This window comes from Gymnodraco acuticeps, unplaced genomic scaffold (assembly GCF_902827175.1).
Source record: "Gymnodraco acuticeps unplaced genomic scaffold, fGymAcu1.1, whole genome shotgun sequence".
Lineage (NCBI taxonomy): Eukaryota > Metazoa > Chordata > Actinopteri > Perciformes > Bathydraconidae > Gymnodraco > Gymnodraco acuticeps.
In genome coordinates this window covers 60408-88126 of record NW_022990957.1, presented here as the reverse complement: position 1 = coordinate 88126, position 27719 = coordinate 60408, and the positions used below count along the sequence as shown (strand labels likewise).

The 27719-nt window shown below is 43.1% G+C and overlaps 3 protein-coding genes across 6 annotated transcripts in view; 1 reads left to right on the top strand and 2 right to left on the bottom strand.

Annotated features, from left to right (window-relative positions):
• Positions 1-9: 9 nt before the first annotated feature.
• LOC117558771 lies at positions 10-5822 on the top strand. 4 transcript variants are annotated; one of them, XR_004570869.1, is made up of 5 exons: positions 10-292; positions 1195-2097; positions 2228-2406; positions 3002-4255; positions 4672-5822. XR_004570869.1 is itself a non-coding variant. In XM_034235159.1 (4 exons), exons 1-4 carry the CDS (start codon positions 71-73, stop codon positions 3387-3389), a joined length of 1692 nt encoding a protein of 563 aa, XP_034091050.1. In that variant the 5' UTR covers positions 10-70; the 3' UTR covers positions 3390-5822. The 4 variants fall into 4 exon arrangements, 2 of the variants coding, with proteins under 2 accessions (XP_034091050.1, XP_034091051.1); XR_004570868.1 differs by having other exon boundaries at positions 3002-4259; XM_034235159.1 differs by having other exon boundaries at positions 3002-5822.
• Positions 5823-6994: 1172 nt separating this feature from the next.
• Positions 6995-15254, bottom strand: LOC117558761 (endophilin-B1-like). The gene is made up of 10 exons (XM_034235146.1): positions 14237-15254; positions 13907-14048; positions 12069-12197; positions 11569-11702; positions 10938-11030; positions 10695-10775; positions 10568-10591; positions 10228-10317; positions 9961-10061; positions 6995-8675 (listed from the first exon to the last, which is right to left on the bottom strand). Exons 1-10 carry the CDS (start codon positions 14291-14293, stop codon positions 8027-8029), a joined length of 1500 nt encoding a protein of 499 aa, XP_034091037.1. The 5' UTR covers positions 14294-15254; the 3' UTR covers positions 6995-8026.
• A 314-nt stretch (positions 15255-15568) lies between these two features.
• The window catches only part of atr (ATR serine/threonine kinase), a 45058-nt gene continuing 32907 nt past the window's right edge, over positions 15569-27719 (bottom strand). The window contains 18 exon segments of the mRNA XM_034235155.1: positions 15569-16019; positions 16151-16259; positions 16445-16596; positions 17234-17387; positions 17623-17779; positions 20098-20248; positions 20434-20456; positions 20459-20498; positions 20501-20581; positions 21230-21430; positions 21910-22044; positions 22611-22840; positions 23771-23868; positions 24002-24144; positions 25840-26019; positions 26272-26431; positions 27220-27392; positions 27394-27406. Of these exon segments, the coding sequence (XP_034091046.1) occupies positions 15846-16019; positions 16151-16259; positions 16445-16596; positions 17234-17387; positions 17623-17779; positions 20098-20248; positions 20434-20456; positions 20459-20498; positions 20501-20581; positions 21230-21430; positions 21910-22044; positions 22611-22840; positions 23771-23868; positions 24002-24144; positions 25840-26019; positions 26272-26431; positions 27220-27392; positions 27394-27406 (2374 nt within the window). The 3' untranslated portion in view covers positions 15569-15845.

The following is a 27719-nucleotide window of genomic DNA, read 5'->3' as shown; positions in this document are numbered from 1 at the left end:
ACATGCGCACTGCAGATAGGGCAGGGCTGCAGCCCTTATTTTGCAGCCCCTCAGTTCTTATTATACATCCATGGCTGCAGCTCGGGTAGTGACAGAATATTCTCATCAGAGTCCGGCGCACTTCCTGGGGCTTGATGTGTACCAGTGGCGGTGCATTTTTCTCCAGCTTCCCAGAAGTCACGTGACTTCTGTGAAACTGCAGGACGGGCAGCAATATATAAGCAGCAATACCCGGAGGACCTCAAGTCTCTCAGGAAGTGTGTGTGGCTGCAGGTCGTCCTCTCGTCACCAGGTGAGAAACTCTCCTATTTCCTACCTGAGCTCAGATACGTGAACAGAGAAGACCCTTCCTGTTGATCCAGAGAAACTGCACGACATCAGCAAACTTCCATCCTGAACTTTGATCTCTTTCTGTGTTTCGCTTTGGGTTTAAACCCCACACGGCAACAGCATTAGGATGTTTGAAAGACTAATGACTATTATTATTATTATTATTATTATTATTATTATTATATTATTATATTATTATATTGAGCTGAGATCCTGTGTGTCCCTGTTGTTGATCAAACACAGGGTTTATCAGGAGATCTGCAAAGTGTGTTACGTAACGCATTCACATGATGGTCACAGTCCATCACTGTCTCACTGATACCGCTCCAGGTACCATGAAGACATTTCATTTCATATGTGGACAATATCTCAGGGACCAGTTCAGAGTCAAGGGGCGGGTCCTGAGTCCTGGGGTGGGTCCTGAGTCAAGGGACGGGTCCTGAGTCCAGGGTCCACTCCTGAGTCAAGGGGCGGGTCCTGAGTCAAGGGGCGGGTCCTGAGTCAAGGGGCGGGTCCTGAGTCAAGGGGTGGGTCCTGAGTCCAGGGGCGGGTCCTGAATCAAGGGGCGGGTCCTGAGTCCAGGGGCGGCTCCTGAATCAAGGGGCGGGTCCTGAGTCCAGGGGCAGCTCCTGAATCAAGGGGCGGGTCCTGAGTCAAGGGGCGGGTCCAGCTGTGTTGGTCTAGTGCAGGGGTTGGCAAGTAATGGGCCAATTTTTTTCTGGGGTTCCCAAAGTGGGGGTCGCGAGATGATTACAAAATAAAAATTGTAAATTAAAAGAAATTCATAATTTTTTTTTTATCCTTTTTTTTTATCTATTTTTTTTTATTATTCTATGTCATTCTTGTTTCAGACCTCCTCTGTAGTGGCATCAGAAGGAAGCCTCCATGATGGGCACCGCGGACGAGCTGCTGGATCTGATGTTCAAATGGATGGATCAGAAGGAGGGCTGTGCGAAGTATCTGAGGAAACTGGCCCGGGAGCTGGAGGATCTCAGAAAGAAGTGCAACGGCAACCAGTTTATCGGGAACTCAGTGCAGGTGGCGGGAGCTGCAAGCCTGGTTGGAGCCGGCGTGGCCACATTGATCACCGGCGGATTAGCGGTTACGTTTCTTGCGTTCGGAGCAACATATATGGGTGTAGGTGTAACCATATCTGTGGTTACTCATCTTACTGAGCACCTCTTATCCAGCATGACGATGGAGAAAGCGCAGCGCATAGAAAGCAAGAGCAACAAGATTGCAGAAAGAATCAAGCGTCTGTTCGAGCAGCTGAGGAAGGAGTTTAAGGCGGAGAGCGTCAATGCAGACAAAGACGAGCTGGACCAACGAGTCATGGCTAAGGTCCTGGGAGCCATCGGCAGAAGGAATGGTCAGAAGTGGACAGTCTGTGATAGCATCAAGTGGTCTTCTTCTTCTGGGCCACAGTTTCCTCTGAATGCAATATTATTAAATGGAGTCTTGCCTGCAAAGGCGGTTGCTGGAGTTGCTCGTATTTTAGAAGCCTTTGCATTACCAGCAAGAGGAACGTACCCTAAACCGCTGTCTGCTGAAGCAGGCGAACAAATCTTCAAAATAATGTTCACAATTCCTAAAGTATTGGACACTGCCCTTATAGGCACTGCCCTTAAAGAAGGGGTCACTGCCCTTAAAGAAGGGGTCACTGCCCTTATAGAAAGAGGCACTGCCCTTAAAGAAGGGGGCACTGCCCTTAAAGGAGGGGGCACTGCCCTTAAAGGAGGGAAAAATGACCTTAAAGGAAGGGCCATGGTAAGATCTTACATGTGTTATTGAATGACTTATTGAAATCCTCCGCATACAGCTACATATCATAATACTAGTTTTGAGACGATCAATGTGAATGTTGTTGAGGCTGACGGTGTGAAATATTCCTGCTCAGATTACTGTTGGAGTTGTTGGAGTTGCTGGACTTGCGGTTGCACTTCCTAAGGCGATAGACAGCTGGAAGAAAATGATCGAGAACAATCACGTGACTGAAGCGAGCCAATCCATGAGAGGTGCCGCTGACGACTTGGACAATATGAGCCGGACGCTGAGGAATCAGTTCAAAGACATTAAGTGAGATGTTTATTTTACCGCTGGGTGGCTTTGACTATAAAAATATATCATTTATTAGTTGATTTATATTTTGTATTAATAATCTGAAGTAACTTGTGACTGAGGCTCTCAAATAAATGTAGTGGGTTCAAAATATAAGGCACTGTATATGCTAGTATAAGGTAATATCCGGTCTAAATTCTCAATTTAAAGGGGACCCATCATGCAAAAGTCACTTTTTGTTTACATTAGCATCGCTAACACTCAGAGCTAACCTGTACTGGAGAGCATGTGTGTGAAGAAGCAGGAAATAAAAAGGAACTCACCTTGTGGTATAACCGGCAAGAGAGAAAGCCTTTGAGCTCCAAACTGTTTCAGGAATAATCCTTGATAATCCATGATATGGCGTTTCATCACGGCAGCATTTAGTTTACACAGTAGCTGCCGGGTCCCGCATGAGCTCAGACCCCTCCTCTTTTAAAGCTTTATACCCCAAATCAGCACTTTTGAAACAGGAATTGAAATAGAGGGATATGACGAGGCATGGCTAGAATGGGTGATCTGTTTGGTATTCAGGTTTCTTGAATCATGCTAACTGGACTGGTTTCGTTCACAGGACGATGATGGCTAACAGCCAACGAGAACACGAGGAAAGGCTGAAGAAAGAATGGTTCCCAAGAGCACTACAGGAACACGGGAATCTAAAGATGGCGGGCATGGCGTTGGGCTCTCTGTTTCTCTTTCTGTTTCTGTTTCAAGGTGCCATTTTCTGTAAAACAGACAAAGATATGAGTTTGAGTTCAGCTGAGGGAAGCATCCAAGGGAAGGAGACTGAATCCCACATGGGTTTAAGACATGAGGAAGAAAGACAGGGCCATCAAACAGAGTGGACAGGAAGTGATCAAGAGAAAGGGAGTGAGTGTACAGGAAGTGAACAAGAGAAAGGGAGTGAGTGGAGAGGAAGTGAACAAAAGAAAGGGAGTGAGCAGAAAGGAAGGGAGTGAGTGAAGAGGAAGTGAACAAGAGAAAGGGAGTGAGTGGAGAGATGAATCATTCAAACGAATGTTAATATAATCAAATATATTCTTGTATAATCCACAAAGAAAATGCATTGTATTTCATGTTGTTCTATCATCACAGTATACAGAATGTACGTGGTTAGGTCTGTTATAGTTTATCACTAGGGGTGTCGCTGTTTAGAGGAGACAGCTGACTGCACTCACAGCAGGGGGCCCCTGACTCCATAGAAGAGTACTGGAGCCCCAACATGTGTTCAGGCCAGGGGTCTGTAACCTTTTTGACCAAAAGAGCCATTTTGCCCCTTTTCCAACCATTCTGTTTTTCTGGAGCCGCAAAACATATCTGATAGCTAAATAAAACATATAGCTGCACCCTAAAAAGAGTTAACTGATTGAATGATGACTGAACATCGTCAGCTGTCTTCCTCTTCCGTGTTTTTCCTCCAACACGTAAAGGCTGCAGCACCTTTGACAACTTCTCTCTACATATCAAACATATCGGTAAGTCAGCATCGTTTGGTGTGAAAGCAGATAACTCTGTCCACGCTGAATTAAACCCTCTGTGTCCCTCCCATACTTTTCTTTGATGTATCCATAGTTCGCTCATCGAGCCGGGGGTCAGGTTAATCACCTGTAAGAAAAGGCGCTGGCGTGGGACCACAGCAGGATGTGACTCATATTTTACATTCACTGTATTATTTAATTTCCTTCTTATTTGTGTCTAAGCTCAAGGGAGCCAGAGCAGAGGGCTCGGGAGCTGCGGGTTGCTGACCCCTGGGTTAGGCCATACCAGCGCCATATACCATAGGACAATGCTTCTGCCCCTGGTGCTCCGTGAGCACCCCCTAGTGGTCCGTAAGTATATTGGTAACATTTCACATTTGAAATTAAGTAATTAATTAAAGTTTTTCGCACTCTCGCGGGAATATCTCCGCAATGGAGCAAGCTTAAGTTTAACTTTTGATTGCATGATATAGCCCAGCGCAACACCGTCGTCACACATGTTGCCACTTGTTTGTACCATTTTCAGGCGATTTGTATTCTGTTCTAGAAAAACAATGTGTTTTTTAGGATATCAAGAAGCGAATAAAACAAACAATGTATTTTATGAACATTTATCCATGCTGGAAGTAGATTTAGAGGTTTTAGGAGTCAGATAGAGATTATTATCTAATATATGCATCCAAAGAAGCATTGCATGAAGTCTGTTGATGATCAGAGGCTGTTGTTGGGGCTGCATAAACGTTTGTTTATTTTTGTTTTGTAGGCAGACCATGCAGGCCTCAGAGAGTTAAACTTGGGCCTGCGACCATCGGTTTACTGTATTTTGTTTTGAAAATCCAGAGTGGAGGTTTGTGTTGTACTACATGTGTTGTATTTAGCATTTCTCTCAGTTGCCAACAATCTGTGAGTCTGTTGGCTCGGACTAAACTCCGTAATAAATATAGTCTACATTTCATAAGAGGTGTAAAACCTGAGAGCATTTTAAATCGCATTTGAACTAAATGCTTATATAATCTGTAGTTGTATTGTTGATTTAATGTGTGAACGAGGCGATACAGAGAAGGTTAGGCTGTCATTTGTAATGTACTGTTGGAGTGGTAAGCAGGCCTATTGTTTCTGGATATTTGTGGAGTCAGGTGGTCCGTGAGGGTTTTTTATTGGTTAACTGGTCCTTGGTATGAAACAGTTTAAGAAACACTGCCATAGGAGACAAGTCCAGTCCCACACACCAGAGGTCATGACCTTTCCCCACATAGGGTATGAAGGAGTGTCTTTGGTTTCCTGTCCCTGTGTGCAGCATCAAAGCTCTGGCTGAGAGGGAGAAAGCTCCAGAGCGGGGTTTCTCCTTGGTGAGTTCTCTCAACTCGGTGAGCTCTCTCAACTCGGCGAGCTCTCTCAACTCGGCGAGTTCTCTCAACTCGGCGAGCTCTCTCAACTCGGCGAGCTCTCTCAACTCGGCGAGCTCTCTCAACTCGGCGAGCTCTCTCAACTCGGCGAGTTCTCTCAACTCGGCGAGCTCTCTCAACTCGGCGAGCTCTCTCAACTCGGCGAGCTCTCTCAACTCGGCGAGCTCTCTCAACTCGGCGAGCTCTCTCAACTCGGCGAGCTCTCTCAACTTGGTTTTGTTTTGAATGAGTTTGATATCACCGGCCACCTATGAGGAACTTCCTCTGAATTCTGCCAGATTAGTTGTTGAGTGCAACTAAAGAGGGACAGGTGAAGAGAGATTAACCAAATACAATAAGAAAAGTAAATCTGTGAATTGAGGTTTCATATTAGTAATTGGATGATACAGCATGAATCATTGTGTATGATTGTCACATGTAACGAGAGAAGGTAAAACCCTGTAACAGCGTGGATCATTTTCTTCAAATAAAATCATCCCACCCTTTGGATTGGGGTAACTTAAATAAATCTGCGCTCTCCTCTCCTGCTTTGAGGTAAGATTGCACAGCTGCCACCCTCACCCTTAGGCAGGGCCACACCTCATTACAGAGTGCGTCGTCTGCATTGAAACAGCAGGTAATTGAGCCTGGTTCTTCAGGAGTTAGTAGAGCTGAGGCCTTGCTGATCCAGGTGGATCTGAGCCTGGGGGTACACTTACAGACTCAGTAGCTCCTGATTGGTCCATTAGTCTGATTAATACCCAGAATAATTAACACAGGCCTGCCGACACCAACAACATATATTGATAAAATATCACACACACACGTTTACCTTTTGATGTTAATAAAATAAAGAGTCGCGATTCTGCATTGGGTTCCCTCTCCTGTAGTGTGGTCTCCTTTGTTTACTTTCTGCAACATAGTGACATCACAATGGAACACTCAGGCTCCTATTGGCTAGCGCTCCGACACATTGTACGCGATAGGCTACGGGGAGGGGGACACCAGTCAAAGCTACAGATAGATGTAATGGTGATGTAGACACACACACACACACACACACACACACACACACACACACACACACACACACACACACACACACACACACACACACACACACACACACACACACACACACACACACACACACACACACACCACACACACACACACACACACACACACACACACACACACACACACACACACACACACACACACACACACCACACACACACACACACACACACACACACACACACACACACACACACACACACACACACACACACACACACACACACACACACACACACACACACACACACACACACACACACAGTAGTGTTTCAGTGTGTGCGCAGAGGTTGTGGCGAACGTCACACACCATCTGACCCAATTATCCGGTTGATACAATTTTCATAATATTGCAATCAGTGAAGGAAGCCAAGCATTACAGCGTCAGAAATTGTTTTTAAATATAACTTGGTCTTGGTCCAGGAAGCATGATCAAGACCTCAACGTGTGTGTGTGTGTGTGTGTGTGTGTGTGTGTGTGTGTTGTGTGTGTGTGTGTGTGTGTGTGTGTGTGTGTGTGTGTGTGTGTGTGTGTGTGTGTGCTCTATAAGAAATAGCACTAGTAAAAGGCGAGGAAATGACAGAAACACCTCGACCGGACAGAAAAAGATCCACACTTGCCTTGGATTGAAATGACCTCACTGTTTGCATATTTATTTCCACATCTTTACATGAATCAAACCTCACGCTGACATCAGCTCAACGTACATCATGACTGCATGGACACGCAGTTTAGAACTGGCAGCGACTATTCATTCACACACACATCTACAACAAAGAGCAAAGCGCTGATTCATGATTACATCAGTAGGGTCATTGCTACATTAGTGTGTGTGTTTCCATCCCGGGTCCCCAGAGCAGACCCACACCACAGAGCCTTTCTGCCCTCACAAAGAGAATTAACAACATCTGGACTTGGAAACTTCTACCCAGTTCACCTAATGGGGCAAAAGGGTAAAAGAGCGTATTTTGATTTGACTGTGAGGGGAAACACCCAGACTGTGCATGAGGCAACATATTTTAACCCATGCTGCAGCATAAAGGTCCTGTTCAGCCTGGTGTTTGGGCGCCTGGCCGGAGTCACAAACACATGTCAGTAACATGTTTCAGATGGAAAATGAGCTCAACTGGGAGTAACAAGAGTTCAGAGGTGGCAGAGTCACAAACCTCACCTCACCTCTCCTTCAAGGTGTAAGAGATTTGCAAAAGCTGTAAACACAAGCGACAGTGTGCACATGGAAACAAACACACAGATTCACTTCAACATGAATCAATGTTTTCACACTGATCATATATACTTGGCACAAAGCTTCATTAGTTTGGATTTTTATCTAAAAATAAGAGTCTGAAATCCACTTTTCAGTCCAAAAATATTACAGCCATTGCCACAAGAGGGGACTGATACACAACAGTCATCATTTCCATACGACATGAATATTATATGAACATGGTTAAAGGCTAAAATGAATGTGGCACTATATCACGTTGAGAAAAATAAGCACTTTTACAACCACTTCACATGATCTTCCCTATGGGATTAATTAATGTGGTCTAATGATAGTCTATCTGCTCCTTATAGTGCAGTCTGTACTCTCTGATTGTTTGAAGAAGACTGCTAATTACTGCTCAAGCTTCAATCTAAAGTCAGTCCCAGCTACTGACCCATATCCTGACTGGCTGATGACTCCTGGACATCTTCTCCGTTAACGGTGGGTTGCTTGCTTGCAATTTCATTGGCTGTTTGGGGCTCAGCCGACATGCCATTGGTTGTTAAAGTCTCAGTTGTCATGTCATCAGTTGTTGCGGTGTCACTGGCTGATGCATTCCCATTGTGAGACTCATTTCCAGTGAGATGAGAAGGTGGGGGAACTGTTGTAGTCCCCCTACCCGCACCATTGGTTGTTTCAGCAGTTGCGGCGGTGTTTTGTGCACTCGTTGTTCTGCTGAACGCTGCGATCTGATTGGTGCAGTGACTGTCCGAGTTAGCTGTAGAGACATGATGAAGTGCTTGATTGACGACTGAACAGTGGCTGGTTGCTGGGCCATCAGAAAATAAGTTGTTGTTGTTGTTGTTGTTATTTTGCTGTGTGGTTACAGTGGAAGCTGATCTTTCAGTGGAGGCCGGTGGATTAGCAGTCCATGAATCCTGGCTGAAATCTGGGTTGTTGTGAACTTCGATGGGAACTGCAGTGACCTGATTAAACCCGACAGGCTCATTGGCTACGTGGTTGTTTGGGGACAGCTGCGTAACTTCATCACCAATCGCTAACTGCCAGTTATTGGAGCAGAGGACTATTGGGATGCTGCATGGAGAAACAAAATCATAACATAAGTCATTAATGGAGAAATATATTCATTTGCTTTTAATACTGCTCTCCATAGTCTTGTGTTCTTTGGGAGCCCAGATGTCCAGAGTTATAGCTTGGAATATAAAAAGTTGGATCCCATACTACATACATTTTGAGGTGGTGTTTGGCTTCTGAATCTAACAGTTTAAATCATGTTCCTATTTTCATGGTCAAAAAAGTATGTTCACTCCACGAGAGCTCATTAATAGGAACACATTTTAGTGTCCTGTATAAACCCCAATTCTCCAAAGCATACACGTTTATGTGTTTCAGTTTTGTGACCTTACTTTTTTTTTTAAGATGAAGAAATAGTATAATTTTCTCAATGAAACACTACATGGGTTGAGAAAATTGACAAGCTTCAAAATCACAATTTTCCCAGCATAACTGCTTGAGCTTCAATCTCAGGATCCATGTATCTGTGATCCTCTCCAGAATGGAAGTAGTCATCACATACAGAGCATCAACTAGTTCCTGAACAGTGTCCTTCACATGCTGATATCCAAGAGAGGGAGTTACACCGTCACAAGATGGAGGAATAGAAAGCAGTATTCAATGTTTACTTCAGATTAGCTCCACGTCAGAAATGAGCATGCTTGTCATATGTCCATCTCCATAGAGGCTGAATCATCATGTTAATCACATAGCTATCATATGCCTCAAACAGTCCTGATGCTCTTCTAGGTAATCACACATCCTGTCTTGTACACAGCTACAGGTGGGATACCTTTGTTACCATGGGGACTCTGATATCGGAAGAGTACATTCAGTATTTTCCCAACAACTGCAAATTGTAGTTAGTTAAGAAAAAACTGTACTCTCATTGAGACAGAATATTGAAATAGAACAAGGAGGCAGCCTAACAGCCCATCCACACAGCGGCGTGCGTTGACGCTTGCCGGCGGGCGTGTCTGACACTAGACCAACAACCAATCACATGAATCTCCCGCCCCTGACACACAAGCAGCGGTTTGATTGGCTAGAGCTTGTACTAGCATATGATTCAATTGGCTGACGCTTCTGCCGAGGCGTCAAAAGTTGAACATTGCTCAACTTTTGCAGCGAGCCACGCCAGCAACGCTCCGCGTCGCTTCCCACAATGCAGTTCGGCTAAAAGTGACGTCACCCCATTCAAAGTGAATGGGCAGAAGCGTTGGAAGCTTCAACGCACACCGCTGTGTGGACGGGCCGTAAGGCTTACAAATGTAGTCTTTATCTGTTGTGAATCATATATACAGACCTGGCCAGCTGCTTCTGAAGCTCCTGAGCGTGCTGGTTGCACTGGTCGAAGTAACAGGCCTGAGCCTCCACAAAGTCCGTCAGGCTCCGCATGTGGTTGGTCTTTAAAAAGGAAAACCAACATACAAGACACATAAAACACAAGATAGATGGCACACAGTGCATTTATAGAGGCAACAACTCTAAAATCCATGAAATAAGAACAAAACTTTGTTGAGACAAGAGATGTGAATTCTCTCTCTTTCTGTGTGTGTTTGTGTGCACCTACATGAGTGTTGCTGATTCCTTCCACGACTCGTCCTGTAATTTCTGTCTGTCGATTGAACAGACTCTGACAGATACCCAGCTCCATCTCTGCCTACACACACACAAAATCATCTTTGGTCATATTTTCTAAAGATGTCCAACTTTGTAGCTAAAACTATTACCCAGAACTAAGCCCAAATGAGCCAAACAATAGAAGCTATCACTGAAACTAACAGGAACATGCTTTATTCTATACAATTATATAACAGCTGGAAGTGTAATTTAAAAAGTCTCCCTCTATAACAGCATGAAGAATAGTTGTATCAGGTCCTGTGTGCATGAAACGATAAGCATGGACTCACCTGAGAGATTTCCTGAGCCCACATCTGGGGAAGGAGAGAGACAAAGAATGAAAAGTGACTCATTCAGTGTCCAAACAGCAAGTTCAGCCATGCCTGTCAATGTTTGTGTTCCTTTAGCTTCACTGACCTTTAGCCATTTGACCCGCAGGAAGCTGAACATGTAAGAGACGTGAGCCATGTAGTCCTCCATCGGGTTTGCATTCAGGTTCTGACAAAGAGAAAAGCAGGAACGTGGAATGGGAGAATATTACTGTAAATTACTGATAAAAAATAAACGAAGGATTTTGGTGTGTTTTTAAATTGATGCCAGTATGTTAAATGTATTGAAGGATATTTACTATATAAGTGAAGGTTAAGACTCGTTACTCACTCTGCCCTCTCTGTCGGCTTCGTGGGCTCTTCTCAGTCTGGTCTTAGCTATATCCAAGTCCAAACGCTTATTCACCAACATCTTGCGCTCATCCTATGAACAAACAAACACTTTTTAAAGCCATGTTCAAGTACAGTTGGTATGATGTGTGGTTTGTAAACACAGTGTAACAGTGCTCGCCAGCAGGTGAAAAGGCTTCCTCAGAGTCGCCTAATTTTGCCTGTGTCCCATTTTCCTAGATTTCCATTTGTTTGCATGTTGACAATCTGCATGTGGTGGCTATGTTTTTATAAAGGGTGACGTCCAGAAATGTCCAGATCACAGCAGATATAAAAGGAAAGGAGAAAGGCAGACGCCGCCACACACTTGTAGTGGGGATTATGTTGGCATGGGTCTTTAAATAGTTTTGTTTTAGGGAAATCCTACTCATTGTGCTATTAGGTATACAAACAATCTATACACTTTGCATTTCAATAGAACAAAGGAAGAGATTAGAGAGGCAATTAACGGGAATAACATCCACACAATCAGAAGGGCAATTTATGCGTGTGTGTGTGTGTGTGTGTGTGTGTGTGTGTGTGTGTGTGTGTGTGTGTGTGTGTGTGTGTGTGTGTGTGTGTGTGTGTGTCACCTGCATGGCTCTGTATTCTCCCTCGGTGAAACTCCTCAGAGGGGTGAGAAAGTGGATGTTGGTGCTTTGGACCAAATTCCTCTCCATCTCACCAAGTCGTTTTTGAGTCTCTCCGAACCTGAGCAGTGCAGTTCCTGAACACAAAACATACTGATGCTTTTAATCGAAGAACACACACTGGCTATTAATGATGTTGATACTGATTAATGTACATTTTCAAAGATATTGAAGTGACTGTTATTTTGTATATATTGATTGTTGTGCTTTTATTTAGGTCTTAAAGTGTGCATATGTTTAAATGTGTCTGTTGATTGTATATATGTATATATATATATATATATATATAGGATATAGATATTTGCATACATATGTTATTTTTATATATATATATATTTTGTATTCGTGATTGTGGGGAACGGTATTTCGATCTCTCTGTCTGTACAGTACACACAAACTGAAAGATTGACAATAAAGTTGACTTTGACTTAATGTACACTCACCATAGGGTGTGTTGGACCCCATCTCCAGCCCAGCCTGGGTCATGTGGTCTCCCAGGACCTCATGAGCACGAGGCCGAGGGGGCACGCTCCAGTCCAGCTGCTCATAGAGCCGGTCCTCCAACCGGGCTCCTGGTCATCAAGGATCAAGAGCTTCATTTAGGTTTATCTTCTCTAAGAAAACACTGTGAATGTGTTTATATTTTATGCACAATTAAGATAAAAAGCACTGCAAAAGTCAAAAACATAAATATAGGCTATAATAGAAAGATTACAATTAAAATCCTAAAAAAACACTGTTAAATAAAAGTAGAAAACAATTATTGTCGAAGCATGAGCACTACATGCTACTATGTTCTATAGCAGTGTTTCTCAAACTCTTTCATACCAAGGACCACTTAACCAATAAAAAAACACTCGCGGACCACCTAACTCCACAAATATCCAAAAACACATCGTTTTTTACAAATCGCCTGAAAATGGTACAAACAAGTGGCCACATGTGTGATGAAGGTGTTTATCTGGGCTATATCATGCAATTGAAAGTGAAACTTAAGCTCGCTCCATTGCGGAGATATTCCCGCGAGAGTGCGGAAAACTTAAATGTATTTATTTATTTCAAATGTGAAATTGTACCAATATACTCACGGACCACTAGGGGGCGCTCACGGACCACCAGTGGTCCGCGGACCACACTTTGAGAAGCACTAGGACAAGCATTGACACCTGACATAATGTGAGACAGTGGACAGATTGCAAATGGCTGGTCTCTGCAATGAGGTATATATCGTAGTGTAAACAAAGATTATTCTTCATAGAGACTAAAAGCCCTCGGTCGATATTCAATGATATCCTCGATGCTGAACAAACATGAGTTTACTTTACAGCATCTGAGTGCCCCCCTTATTTGATTGACTGCAGACCACAACCACTCATAATTCCATTAGCGGAGGTAAGTGGAGGCAAAAGAATGACATCCCTATTCATCTGAACAGGCCAATCACAGCAGAGCAAACAGAAGGGCACACAGGGGATGTTTCTAATGTAGAAGAGCAAACAGCAGAGTCATTATTCAGTGGTTGTATAGAGTGTAAATGTATAGTAGCAATTAGTTGGAAATAAAGCACACGTCTTTGTTTTAAACTGGTTTTAGTTTGGTGCAGCCATAAGGATGTGTTCATCAGAGCAAACTGTTGGCTTTTATACAGTACAATATTATACAACCTATATTTTGTTTTGATATTGTGATATGATAATAGAAAACACTCAAATTAAATAAAAATAGGTGTGTGCAACTTGGGTTAAGTTAGATTCACATGATATGGAAGCTATTGCAAATAAATAAAACTTGCAATAATAAAAAAAGCAATTAATTATCATAAAATATATTGGAAACATTTCTCAAAAAGATCTGAGTCTTATTTTTCCAATGTAATAATATCTGGTATTGATTTAGAGTTACATACATGACATGGATGCTGTTAGAATATCGTTAAAATATATTTTCTTATCTTATAATCAATTCATAACAACTCAGTAATGAAAAAAAGGCGTTTCTTATAAAAGAACATTTAATATAGGTTTTTGTAATATAACATATATTATTTTTGCATATTTTTCATTAATATGGGCAAGCTAGCACGGATGAATATGTTATGTGATTTAAACCAATTATTGATAGTCCCTCCCTTTGCATGAGGGCTTGGATGTGAGCTAATCCTCTGACTGCCGACTGTCTGTCGAATAACCAACAAAAAATGACAGTCATCACATACTTTCAGGTCCTGCTGAACATTAAAATAAACTACACGAATAAAGACCCTTTTTTTACAGTTTCTAACCTGCATTGGGCTGCAGTAGAACCTCAGTCTGGGAGATGATCTGGTCTGTCCAGGTCTTGGTGGCTTCTACCAGGGCCAGGCGCTCCTCCAGCCCGGAGTTCAGCCCTGTTTTCTCCGCCTGGCCGAGACTCTCTTCTGTGTACTGGGTGGGATCACAGAAAAACAAAAACACGTTTTAATGTATCGTTTTATTGACCTGCTGCTATGAAAGTGACTGGTTGTCCTAAACCCGTCTTTTAGGGTGACATTAACGTCTTAACACGGTTTGGTTACAATTGACGGCGATCATAACGTGTTTAATTAGGACTGACGTTACCGTTCATTTATTACCTGAACGGCCCGGTTGATGAACTGACCCGCATCCACAGCCAGCCGTGTTAAATCCATGGCAACGTCCTCCAAGGTCGCGCGCTGTCTTCGGTTTGTCCTACAGAACGTGAAATGTCCAGCAGGACTATAAAAAGCCCAGAGAGCCACGACAGCAACCAGCAGCTGACCTCGCCATGGCAACAACAACCGTTAACCTCCGGCCAGATTACAGTCCGTTATCACCGAGCAACCGAACCCATGAAGACGGCGCGCGTGCAGCAGCAGGCACCGTGTGTTGTTGTGGGTTTATCCTCCAGACATGCTGTGTCTTTCCTTCACTGACGAGATGGCTTTTTGTTTGTTTACAGCGTCTGTTAGGCTGTATCGGCTGATTTTTAAGTTACACCAACAGGCCTTACGTCAGGTGTATACATCCATGGTATTGTCTTTACCGTTATCTGTTTCCTTTTAGGGCTTTTCATTTGCGGCTTTAAACGCTAGCGTCACCGCAACGTGTTTTGTTTTTTAAAATACCAGTACGTTTGGCAGAAAATTCACGAGAGTATATGATTTAATAACGGTCTTTACCTGGGTGAAAATAAGAAACAAATTTGATTTAAAATCTCCGATAATGAGAACAAAAAAAGATTCCCCGAAACTTCCGGTGGGGTCTTTCAAAATAAAAACGTAATCTCAACGCGCCTACGCCACCTAACAAAAGATACAATACAACAAGTGACATATTTACAAAATGTGAATTCTATTCAACGAGAAAATCTCTAGGACACAAAAACAATATGCCATCAAGTAAAAAGACAACAGTGCATCTTTAAAATCCTCAAAAATAGCCCATATATCCAGTGCTGGATTGGAAAGATCCTCTTCATTAAGAAAAACAATACTTTTATCCAAAAGAAAGCTGGAACAGCAGCCAGGCATTTACAAAAATAAGAAAAATAATTACAAAAAATACAGTGACCGCTTGAGTGTCTGAACGCATGACTAGACAACACAACTCCTGCTTACAAAATAAATCCAACATCCCTCACACTACTAACCTCACAAAGGCTTTCTCAGCCTCTTAAGGCTTTCATGAGCAAACACTTTGCTGTAATTGGTGCTCCTGTGAGAAGGATCAGCTGATTGGACCACACACACACACACACACACACACACACACACACACACACACACACACACACACACACACACGCACACACACGCACACACACACACACACACACACACACACACACACACACACACACACACACACACAGGATTAAAACAATCTGACTGCTGAAGAGAATCTAAGGAGGGTTAAAAGATTAGAAGACACATTTACCTACAACATCAACTCTGAAAAACACAAATCCTTTATTACAAGTGAATACTGAATGAATACAAAAATAATATTTTTTTCCAGAAACAGGAAACTTAACATGGATAGAAGTACTAGAACATACAAGGTTAAATCATAAAGGGCTCTTCAACAAACAGTCGTGGGTGTTCGGAGCCACCTTGGAGGGCACTCCTGGTTGTTTTGTGTAGGCTTTGGATAACAGAAAAACCTTTTAAATTCTCCTGAACTTCATTTCCAATGCTTTCATTTAGTAAACTAAGGCATGTTTTACAGGTAGGGTCCCCAGCCCAGATACATCTGACAGAGCAGCTTGTCATCAGTGGCTTCCTGTATGAGGTAGTGGACGTGTCCCTCTATGGACAGAGGTAGACCCAGCACTTTGTTCCGGCTCTTTATGACACCCTGCAGTCGCTGGTCGATGTCACACACGTGGGTTTTCGCCTGACAGAGAACAAGGGCGAAAGATATACAATGCAGTTATAGTAATGGCAAAAATATGGCATTTATGTGTTATATTATGTATGCTGCTCTGAGGCGTGTAAACATACTAGAAAGGCGTAGACTGCACTCACCTTCTCATTTACTATCTCTCCTGTCTCGTTGGCCTGCGTTCTAGAAAGTCCTCCTTTGGCTGGTTTACTCCACTCCACCAGGGGGTCATGCAGGAAGGTCTTAAGCACACTTAGAGGAAATATAAAAATAGAAATGTTTAATTTGGAATCTTTAAAAAAAAAAACTGTATATACATTTAGGACAGAGAAAAACCTTGAACCCAAATGTAGTAAGTAAAGTTATGCTTTTTGCTTCAAACCCTGGCCTTTAAAATAAATTTGTGTTTGTACTCGAGAGTATTTTTTGGTGTGCACCTCATGAGCGGCTCTCTCTGGTCCCTCATGAGTTTCAGGGTCACCTCACAGGCCTGTCTGAAGAGACCCTCGGTGCCCATGGGCCCCATGGCGTGGACCATATTCTGGGTCAGACGGAAGGGAACCACTTCAGGCACGTCAAACGTCTCCCCCTAATGGAGAGGGACAGAAGGAGCATTACAGAAATACAGGTACAGATAAGACTAGCAGAAGGTAGGGTATAAAAAACAATATTTAAAACAAATTCTATGATTTTTTTCATGGTTTATAATATATAATTCTTACTTAAAGGTCACATATTATACAAAATCCACTTTTTCATGTCTCTTCTACATCAACAAAGTTTCAGGAAAAAAGATTCTCTCTCTTTTTGTCCTGATCCATTTCTATAAAAACCTGTCTGAAAATGAGCTGATCAGATTTTGGCCACTTTATGATGTCATAAGGATTGTTTGGCTTGTGTAACCATTAGCCAATCAGCAACCAAGGTTACCCCCTCCCCACCTTATCACCTGAATCTCCTCCTAGAGCACCATTGTGTTCTTTGTAACCAAATCTCTCTCAGAGGGGCGTGGGGAGGGGCCCTTATTTTCATCTAAAGTCACAGACAGAGAATCAGCACTTTGGAAACAGGGCTGAAACAGAGGGGATTATGGGTAATGCTGCAATGATCTGTTTGGTGTTTGGAGCCAAACACTTCAGAGACATGTTTGTATCTGAGACCTGTGATATATTGATGAACAACAGTATAATTGGGGATCTTTAAGACAATTTGAGACAAACACAAACCTTGTTGAAGAGGCAGTTGAAGTCGACGTGAATACATTCCCCGGTGAAAGAGTCGAAGAGGATGTTTTCTCCGTGACGATCCCCCAGACCCAGGATGTAGCCCACCATGGACATCACAGCAGTGGAGCGGCAGTACGCAGAGCGACTGCTGTACCTGTAAACACACACAGTGAGAGATATTACATTATGAAAAATGTAAACCTTATCAGTAATTTAACCTCAAACTTGATCTTGACCCTTTTTAAACGTTTAACCAACCGAAAAAACATCCTAAACTTTCAATCGAGCTGAAACTGCTTCCTAAATGTAATAACACACAGACACAGACACACAATAAGATAATTTACACTGCTTTTGAAACAGTGACCCTCGTGAATTTAGGGTCGTACCATGATGTGGGGTCGGGGAAGGTCCGGAGGAACCACTCGTGGAAAACAGGAATGTGTCGAACACAAAGCACCTCCTTGTGGATTCGTAGCTTGTCTTCAAAGGGGGCCGTCTTCGGCAGGATAAGCTTTCTGAGCTCTTTACCTGATAAGTTCATACCTAGAAAACACACCCACAAATATGACCAAATGAAATATGTTCACAACATGTATCTTACTCACGGGGGGTTTGATGTGTTGCTCCGTTATTGTTTTTCTTTATAAAACTAAATACCTGTAGACATCAGGGAAGCCAGCTCGGTGGAAGTCTTTAAAAACTCAAAACACATTTTTACATTTGAGCCTTTTAAGAAGCAAACTCCTGCACTTTCTCAATGCATTTTAACCTGTCACCTGATTGTGTGTTGATTTTGCACTATCCTCCTTTTAATGCACAATTTCATCGTTGTACCCAGGGACGTGCACGGGACAATTGGAGGGGCTATTGCTCTAAACTGGAAAAAGGGCCTCCCCCCCGAAAAAAAATATAAGAACAAAACGATTATTACATTAACTAATTTGAACAGTAATTCACATCATCATCTCAAAACAAAATAAGCTTGATTTTTAAAATGAAAACCAGGGAAATGTTTTGTTTTGCGGTCCATATCTCATTAAAATATCTAATGTTAGTAACTATTAAAGAAAAAATGGGGACAATTCAATGTAGTTTGACGATTGTAACTGCTGTGCAGACATACTGATAAAATAGGGCTTCTATCCATCCATCCATCCATCTTCTCCCGCTTATCCGTGGTCGGGTCGCGGGGGTAGCAGTTCCAGCAGAGAGCCCCAAACTTTCTTTTCCCTGGCGACATCAACCAGCTCTGACTGGGGGATCCCAAGGCGCTCCCAGGCCAGCGAAGAGATATAATCCCTCCACCTGGTCCTAGGTCTACCACTTGGTCTCTTCCCAGCTGGACGTGCCTGGAACACCTCCCTAGGGAGGCGCCCAGGTGGCATCCTAACTAGGTGCCCGAACCACCTCAACTGGCTCCTTTCGACGCGAAGGAGGAGCGGCTCAACTCCGAGTCCCTCCCTGATGACCGAACTTCTCACCTTATCCCTAAGGGAGACACCAGCCACCCTGCGGAGAAAACCCATCTCGGCCGCTTGTATCCGCGATCTCGTTCTTTCGGTCATGACCCATCCTTCATGACCATAGGTGAGGGTAGGAACGAAAATGGCCCGGTAGACAGAGAGCTTTGCCTTCTGGCTCAGCTCCCTTTTCGTCACAACAGTGCGGTAAAGCGACTGCAGTACCGCTCCCGCTGCTCCGATTCTCCGGCCCATCTCACGCTCCATTGTTCCCTCACTCGAGAACAAGACCCCGAGATACTTGAACTCCTTCACTTGGGGTAAGGACTCATTCCCTACTTCTAGGGCTTCTATAATTACCTTAAATAAACTCACTAATTAATTAAACCAGTTCAATACGCATTATTCTTATCATACTGTATGAGCGCAGTAACGGCCCGTCCACACAGCGGCATGCGTTGAAGCTTCCAACGCTTCTGCCCATTCACTTTGAATGGGGTGACGTCACTTTTAGCCGAACTGCATTATGGGAAGCGACGCGGAGCGTTGCTGGCGTGGCTCGCTGCAAAAGTTGAGCAATGTTCAACTTTTGACGCCTCGGCAGAAGCGTCAGCCAATCGAATCATATGCCAGTACAAGCTCTAGCCAATCAAACCGCTGCTTGTGTGTCAGGGGCGGGAGATTCATGTGATTGGTTGTTGGATCGAGTGTCAGACACGCCCGCCGGCAAGCGTCAACGCACGCCGCTGTGTGGACGGGCCGTAACGGTAAGGTATCTAATTACTTATTTATTTAGTATTCCATAACTTAATAACAGAGATGGTCAAATTAAAGTAGAGACATGGCAGAAATCCTACAATAAAGCGGGACAGTGAAGGGTTCTCCTGTGTGAGAGGGCGATCAAGAAAAGAGAGCGAGCGGAGCGTTGAGGGAGTGTTACCAAGGAGTTTACGGAGCAGATGAAAAGACACAGAAACACAGAAGCACAATAACAACTATAGGTGTTTTTTTGTAAACAACCGACGGTGTCAAGAGGAAGTAAAGTCCCTGCCATGAGAAAACTCAAAATCCATTTTCCAAAATCCGACACGGAGAGGTGGTCTTAACGCACCAATACAGTAGCCTATAATAAATATTATATATATATAATACGTAACATGTGTAATCACACACTTAGCGATATAGAACATAAATAATAAATGCCGTTGCCCGGGCAACATTAGCCCGTACCTGTGCACGTCCCTGGTTGTACCTTTAATCTAAATGTATTTTTTACATATGTCTACTCTATGCTAGTTTTAGTTTGTTTTTATGTCTTTTACTGGCATCTGTATTTTTTGAGAAATGCCTATGTGAAGCACTTTGGACTGCACTTGTTGTCTGAAAAGTGATTATTATTACCTCTCTCTTTGTACAGCTTGGTGAGAATGTGTCGCAGACCGGCCGTGTTGTTGACCCATTCGATGATGCCGCACTCCTCGTTGAGAGGAATCACAGCGTAGGTACGGATATGCAGCTCCCTCCGCCTCGACTCAGCATCCTTACGAAGGCACTACACACACAGATAGCACGTACACATACTATAAATACTGCTGAGATGTATTAGGTACAAAAGAAATCTAGAACAATCAGAAATTAACCTTTTTTTTCAACGGGTAAACTTTGTGTACTGTTTTTCGATATATTATAATGACTCCCAATATAAACAATTGTGCAGTTTTCTACAGTATCACGCACCTTGTTGATGAGGCAGTTGAACCCATGAGTCTGCAGTCCTTCCTCAGGTCATCTTTGGGTTTTACCACATCATGGTGTAGCTCCGCCCATCTGAGCCACTTCAGACTTATCTTCATTAGGTTTTCTGTAAGGAGGCCAAGATCTCCACCTAGACACCACACATCACCCACCCACCCACCCACCCACCCCCACCCACCCACACACCCACTACACAATCAACACACACACGACACCACCACACACCACACAAACACCACACACGACACACACACACACACTACACACACACACACACACAACGCAGGTACACACATACTACACACCACCACACACACACACCACCACACTCACACACACACACACACACACAACACACACACACACACACACACACACACACACAACACCACACACACACACACAACACACACAACACACACAACACACACACACAGGTTAGAGTTATGTGGCATAACCAATTGTGATAGTAAAATCAGATAATGTTGCTTTTACGACTGCTCTTTGCTGAAATGTAACCTTTATAACCGTCTTCTCCTCAGCGCATTGACATCTTTTTAGATTGTTGCTTTTAAATTCTCTATTGTTTTTACTTGTACTTGTGTTATGGTGTGTGTGTGATTGTTGTATGTTATATGTGTTTATTTGCCTTTACAGCACTTTGTTCTGGAGCTGTATTGTATTGTGTTTCAAAATAACTCTTTTTGTCACCAGGCGCCGTCCTACTAAACTATGTATGACAACAACCATCCCCCCGTCGCTCCCCCCCCTCTCTCACGGTGTTCTCAAAGCCGGCCAGGTAGGCCCAGTGTCCGGGGAAGGCGTCGTGCTCCGGGTTCGCCCCGCCAGTAGAGGGCAGCGTCGGGATGAGGACTGACTGCAGAGGGATCAGGATCTGGCTGAAGGTGGGCTCCTCCACCAGGCGCTTCAGCAGCTTGAAGTGCACGCTCATGCTCAGGGTGGTGCTGTTCCCATCCACCTGAGAGACACATTCACACAAACATGTATTTACAGCGACCTTTATATCTACTTTACCTGGCTGCTGCAAGCAATCCCTTTCCTTGAAGGAGATCAATAAATGTTGATCTAATCTTATCTACCCATAAAATGTGTTGGTCAATATTCACTTGGAGATTTTATAGCTATATTGTTATGCTGAGGCTCAACTACAACAAAACTCATTATTAAACAAGATGCATTTATCAAATCAATAGTAACTTACACTTGAGTATAAGCCATGCAATACAGACAATAATATGAACACATGCTTTATTACTTTTATTATGTAATAACAATTTGCAATCATTGACTATAGTTTAGATAGCTTCATAGCGCTAAAACTACAAGAGGCCACTTCATATTACAATGTCAATGCATATATAACGTGTGTGTGTGTGTGTAGGTGTGTGTGCGTGTGTGTGTGTGTGTGTGTGTGTTTGTGTGTGTGTGTGTGTGTACCGGCTTGTTGCAGAGCTCCAGCAGCTTGTCAGTTAGCCTGTTTGCGTCCCCGATGAATTTCTCCAGAGCTTGTTTGAGACTTATTGCTTTCTTAAGGATCTGGTTGCAGCGGTTCATACGCATGGGGTAGGAAGACTGAAACAAATAAAAACACACAGACAGACATATTTTTTTGAAATTCAATGAAGTAGTTTTGTGAGTTTATGCACGTGCTTAAACATCTGGACAATCAATCACACACAAATATATATGAGTTTTGGAATGTGTTCAATTGTAAAAAAAACAAGTTAAGGAAAGTAGGGACGGAGAAAACCCCACGAAAATACAGCACATACACTTCTAGCAGGTAGTAGTGGAAAAAGGCAGACATTTACACCAACAGGGTTTACTTCAGGGGACATTACATTGACTTACATGCATTTCCTGGAGACTTATCCTAACCTTAACCATAACATGCCTAACCCTAACCCCATTCCAATACAAAAACCTAACCCTAACCAAGTCTTCACCCTAAAATTAATGATTCCCCTCATGGGGACCTCCATTTTGTCCCCATAAGGGAAGCCAGTCCCCACACGTGACTGTGCAAACAGATTTTGGTCCCCACAAGGATGGTAATGCTAGGCCACACACACACACACACACACACACACACACACACACACACACACACACACACACACACACACACACACACACACCTTGGAGACAGCAGTCATCAGCCACATGGCCTGTTGGGGGTACTTCAGGAAGACTTTGGCCACGATGGTCATGAGGACGGTGAAGACCTCGTCGCTGGAGTGGCAGACCCTGGAGATGAGCTGGGAGAAGGCCGTCAGGAACTGGTACGGCGCTAAGTTGTCGCAGTGCTCGCTCACCGCAGCGTTGATTTTGCCCAGCTCCTGTCGCATCTGCCTGTCTGACCGGCCAGCTGGGGTGGAGGGAAGAGTGGACACTATTTACATAGGCTCACATCTTTTTATTAATTAAATACAGGTAAAATAAAACACATAACAAACACAGAAACATGCTTCACAATGAATCGTTTGAAGAAGATTCAGATTAGTTCTTGACTGAGAATATATACAACTAAATAATTGCATTTCTTACTACTGCTTAATACCAAAGGTGGAAAGTAGTAGAGTACAAATACTTCGTTACTGTACTTAAGTACATTTTTCTGGTATCAGTACTTTACTCCACTACTTGTTTTCTGACGACTTTTTACTTTTTTAACACAAATACCTGTACTTTCTACTTCTTACATGTTGAACTCAAATACCTGTACTTTCTACTTCTCACATTTTCCAAACAGCCGGTTCCTTTAGTCTGAATGTGTGTTTGGTGCGTGATCATTATTATTTAGAGTCATTGCGTGCCTATTGATTTGAACACGATCCGTGTATCCATCATTTCCTGGTCTTCTCTAAAGAAGAGGGACCAATGGAAACGTTGTCATGTTGCCGTTGTTCAGCATGGAAACATTCATTAGCTAACAATGACATTATTGTTCTATTAATATAAAGGGAGGTCAGGTACTCTTTAAAACAGCTGCTAGTTATGGGTACTTTTTACTGAAGTACATTTCAAAGCCCATACTTCATTACTTTTACTTGAGTAAAGAAGTTTAGTCAGTACTTCTACTTTTACCAGAGTATTTTTAACACGAGTATCTGTACTTCTACTTGAGTAAAGGATGTGTGTACTTTTGCCATCTCTGCTTACTAGTGCTTTTCATTGTACATTTAAAATACATGTTGACTGTGTTGGAACATCTAGTGAATCAGCCAGACACTGGGAGCAGCCATTGCCCTGTGTGTATCTTTATTTTACTTTTACAGTAGCTTCTGGACACACCCACCTTTCTCACACTCACACACTTTGGCTCCAAAATCCAGCCAGAGAGAAAGCATGCGAGGCATGGCCTGGTAGATGTACTGGTTTCCAAACTGCAAGGCTCTGCGAGGGAAACAACACAGATTTAAATTCAGTAAAATGAATGAGTTTTTGGTGAAAGCCAGGTGTAATAGTATATTCTCAGCTTTATCATAGACCCAAGGACTGGGTCTCAGCAGCGAGAACAATAACTTACTTTCCAAAGTATGTCACAATGTATCTGATGAGGTTCCCCTGTTTCTCCAGCTTATTATCAGTCACCATTGGCATCACTTTGTCGTAGTACTTGGCCAAGTAGAAGTTTCCATCCTCCCACTCAGGCAGAAGGTTGGTCACATCCTAAGAAACACAACAGTGTGTAATATTTGTATATCCTGTTAATAGCTGTGTAATATATAACCTGGCTGCTATATCTCTCAGAACTGTTTATTTAGTAAATTGTGTAATTATTTTATCTCTAATATTTGTTATGCATGCTTCTTGGTTAATATTAAGCTGTCTTTGGCTCCTTTCTTGCAACTACAGTAATTAGTTATTGCCTTCTTTTGAAAACCATTTTCTTTATTATTCAGTTCATTGCTTGGGCTTAAAAATGTCATTTAAAAAAAAAAGAACCACCCATCACAATTGTCTAAGGGCCTTGAAGACATTTGATTTATTATCAGAAAAGGCAAAGAAAGGCAGCAAATCCTTACAATTGAATAGCTGGAACAGAACGTGTTTGGGGGTTTATTTTTCATCAAATGTAACAGTATCATTTGTGCATGAGTGCCTCTGAAGTCTCTTACAGGTTGTGAACTGCATCTCATCATTAGGGTGTAATCAAAGCCTATGACTTCCTGCGCAGTGGTTAGTTCTATGGACAATGTTGCACTAATGTACATCAGAGTTCCCGTTAGCTGGTAATTACCGGACTACGACCGGTAAAATATGCTGAAGACCGGCAAATCTAAATCTCTCCGGTCAAAGTGTCCGGTCAAAATAATTTCCCCTTAGCGCAATACCGCATCAGTTGCGCAACTTGCGCCACTTATGTGACAGACAGAAGAGTATGTGACAGACAAGAATAGTCAATTCTAATGTCTAACACTTAATGTGGAGAAAGAGATGTCCTGTATGGGTTGATTGTGCGTTGATCTGTTGGTAATGCCTCGGGGTTCCGGTGGGCATGTAAACAAATGCATAATGCTGCGCTATACTTTGTGGCCTCACCCAGTTGCATAGCGACGCTTATTGTTTAGGTGTCTTTTAATAAGCAGGTAGTCCTATAATTAGCTAGAACTAGCTGGATCTGATCGATATGGACATAAACGCGAGTGAAGTCTAATCTGACGGGAGAGAGAGATCAGCTGCTGCTGACGAATCGACACGCAGCATGATCACCTGCAGCGGTGAGCGGACAAAACACACTTCAGGTTAGAAAATCACACGTAGCTATTTTAATGAGCTCTCAAACTACCTCAACTAGTTATAGATATGTTTAGTTTGACTGTCTGGTCACTCATTACTGGATCCGCCAGCTGCATGATACTGGCGGGCTGTCAGGAGAGGGAGAGAGCGCTCCGTTTATTATTCCCGTGTTATTGTAAGTTACTGTACACTTTTGAATAATGTAGTTAATCTACTATAATTAGTTTGTTTAATATCAAATCATATCCATTTGTTTTAAAGCTCAATAAATAACAAAGAAGACCTTTGACCGGCACTTGTCAAATGTTGATTTCAACTTTAACGGACATGTTGACCGGCAAAAAAATATTCTAACGGGAACTCTGATGTACATTCTCAAATATTGAAGTGACTGTTATTTGTATTGATTGTTGTGTTTTTATTTAGGTCTTAATGTGTGCACATGTAAAAATGTGTCTTTGACTGTGTGTATATGTATACATATTTGCACACATATTTTTATATACATTTGTTTTATATTCGGGATTGTGGGAAACGTTATTTCGATCTCTCTGTCTGTACACACAAACTGAAAGACTGACAATACAGTTGACTTCTCTATTCATATCGCATCACGCCTGTTACCTTGTATGCCTTCATGATGGCGTTGGACTCGAAGTTGGCCGTCTCCTCCATGAAGCGTCCCACCAGCAGCATGGCCCTGCTTTTAGTCTGCAGGCTGCGGGGGTCCGTCAGCGGCTGGTCGTCAGGGAAACACTGGGTCACACCTTTCTGCAGCACGATCAGCGCCTCGTGTACATCGCCCTGACGACACATTAATGCAGACGTTTTTTTTACAAGTGATATTTTGTGTATTTATGTGTGTGAGTTTCAGTAGGATAAAAGGTGTGAAACACAGTCAGCTTGACAAGAGATGCTGACATGCTGTATTAACACAAGGAGATGGAATAACTATTCACACTAGGCTGGATAACAAACTGCTTGATCATCTCTTTACACAGAGGGGACACATGTTTAATAATAATAATAATAGGTGACCTTTAAAGTTATTCATACCTTGGACCAAAGCCACTTGGCCTTCTCGGTCACCAGCTCGGCCAGGTGTGTGTTCTCTGCGTTCAGGAGAGCGTTGAAGGCCGTCTGGTGATGTCCCGCCTTCCTGGCCACGCGGGCACTTTGCAGCCAGCACTCCCCCACCAGCTCCTTGCTCCTGGACCTTTGAAGCAGACAAGAGATTTAGGATGTGGCCTTGACTATAATAATTTACACAGATTTCTTTTAGATTAACATTGCATAGCTTTTATTGGCTCTTTGATAGCTTGAACGGTATACTAAAAAGTCACAGACGCTTGAAATAATGCGTCCCCGATGTCAAGGCACTCTAATGTTTATAAGTTATTCTGTTTAAACAAATATTTACTAAGAAATACTGATGAGAAGTTACAGGTGAAGAGCCACATTATTAAAACATTGGTCAACATAAAAAGTGGTAAATGCGAAAAGAGCAATAGCTCAGAGAAAGGTGGGCCTGCTCATACTGTACAACAGGGGTGTCAAACTCAAGGCCTGTGGGCCAAATCCGGCCCGCAACCTACTTTTATGTGGCCCGCAAAAAATATAATACGTTTATTATACAGTTACATGCCGCTTTACAAAAGCACGTTGCCCATAAACTACATGCCCCACAATGCATCTCATTTTGAGACATGCGCACTGAAGAGACTTACAATTATTTCCCCTGGACTTCTGCTTTCAGACATAGAAGTTATGAAGTTATTACCCTATCCGATAATAATCCAATGCAGAGGCAATAATGTAATTTAATACATTATATTATATATATTTACGATTTCTTTATAGTCTTGAAGTTACAACCGGCCCTTTGAGTGCAACCATAATGCTAATGTGGACCGCGATGGAATTGAGTTTGACACCCTTGCTGTACAATGAATGTAAATGAATGTCAAAAGCAACATATTGACACAAATGTTTCTACGTCCTTACTGCGGCCCCAGGCTGAGCAGGGCGCGGCGCAGGGCCAGGATCGGCTCCTTGGCCCTGAAGGAGTTCTGGGTCATCTCCAGGCGGTCAGTGAAGTGAGGCGGCAGCTGGCTGAGGCTGGGGGCGGAGCTCTGCCTCTGGTCTGCAGGCTCGGTGAAGCTGTGCTCCAACGCGCTGGAGCATGTGAAGCCTGACACACCACACACACACACACACACACACACAACACACACACACACACACACACCACACACACACACCCACACACACACACACACACACACATCACACACACACACACACACACACACACACCACACACACACAACACACACACACTACACACACACACACACACACACACACACACACACACACACACACACACACACACACACACACACACACACACACACACACACACACACACACACACACACACACACACACACACACACACACACACACACACACACACACACACACACACACACACACACACA

What these genes read in the sequence shown, in the direction of transcription:
- LOC117558771 (XM_034235159.1), top strand. Translation starts at nt 71, where the DNA reads ATGGCTGCAGCTCGGGTAGTGACAGAATATTCTCATCAGAGTCCGGCG. An exon ending in ACCTTAAAGGAAGGGCCATG is followed by an intron (nt 2,098 to 2,227) that starts GTAAGATCTTAC and finishes ATTCCTGCTCAG; the next exon opens with ATTACTGTTGGAGTTGTTGG. An exon ending in AATCAGTTCAAAGACATTAA is followed by an intron (nt 2,407 to 3,001) that starts GTGAGATGTTTA and finishes TTTCGTTCACAG; the next exon opens with GACGATGATGGCTAACAGCC.
- LOC117558761 (XM_034235146.1), bottom strand. Translation starts at nt 14,293, where the DNA reads ATGGATTTAACACGGCTGGCTGTGGATGCGGGTCAGTTCATCAACCGG. An exon ending in TCATCAACCGGGCCGTTCAG is followed by an intron (nt 14,049 to 14,236) that starts GTAATAAATGAA and finishes GATCCCACCCAG; the next exon opens with TACACAGAAGAGAGTCTCGG. An exon ending in AAGCCGACAGAGAGGGCAGA is followed by an intron (nt 10,776 to 10,937) that starts GTGAGTAACGAG and finishes TCTCTTTGTCAG; the next exon opens with AACCTGAATGCAAACCCGAT.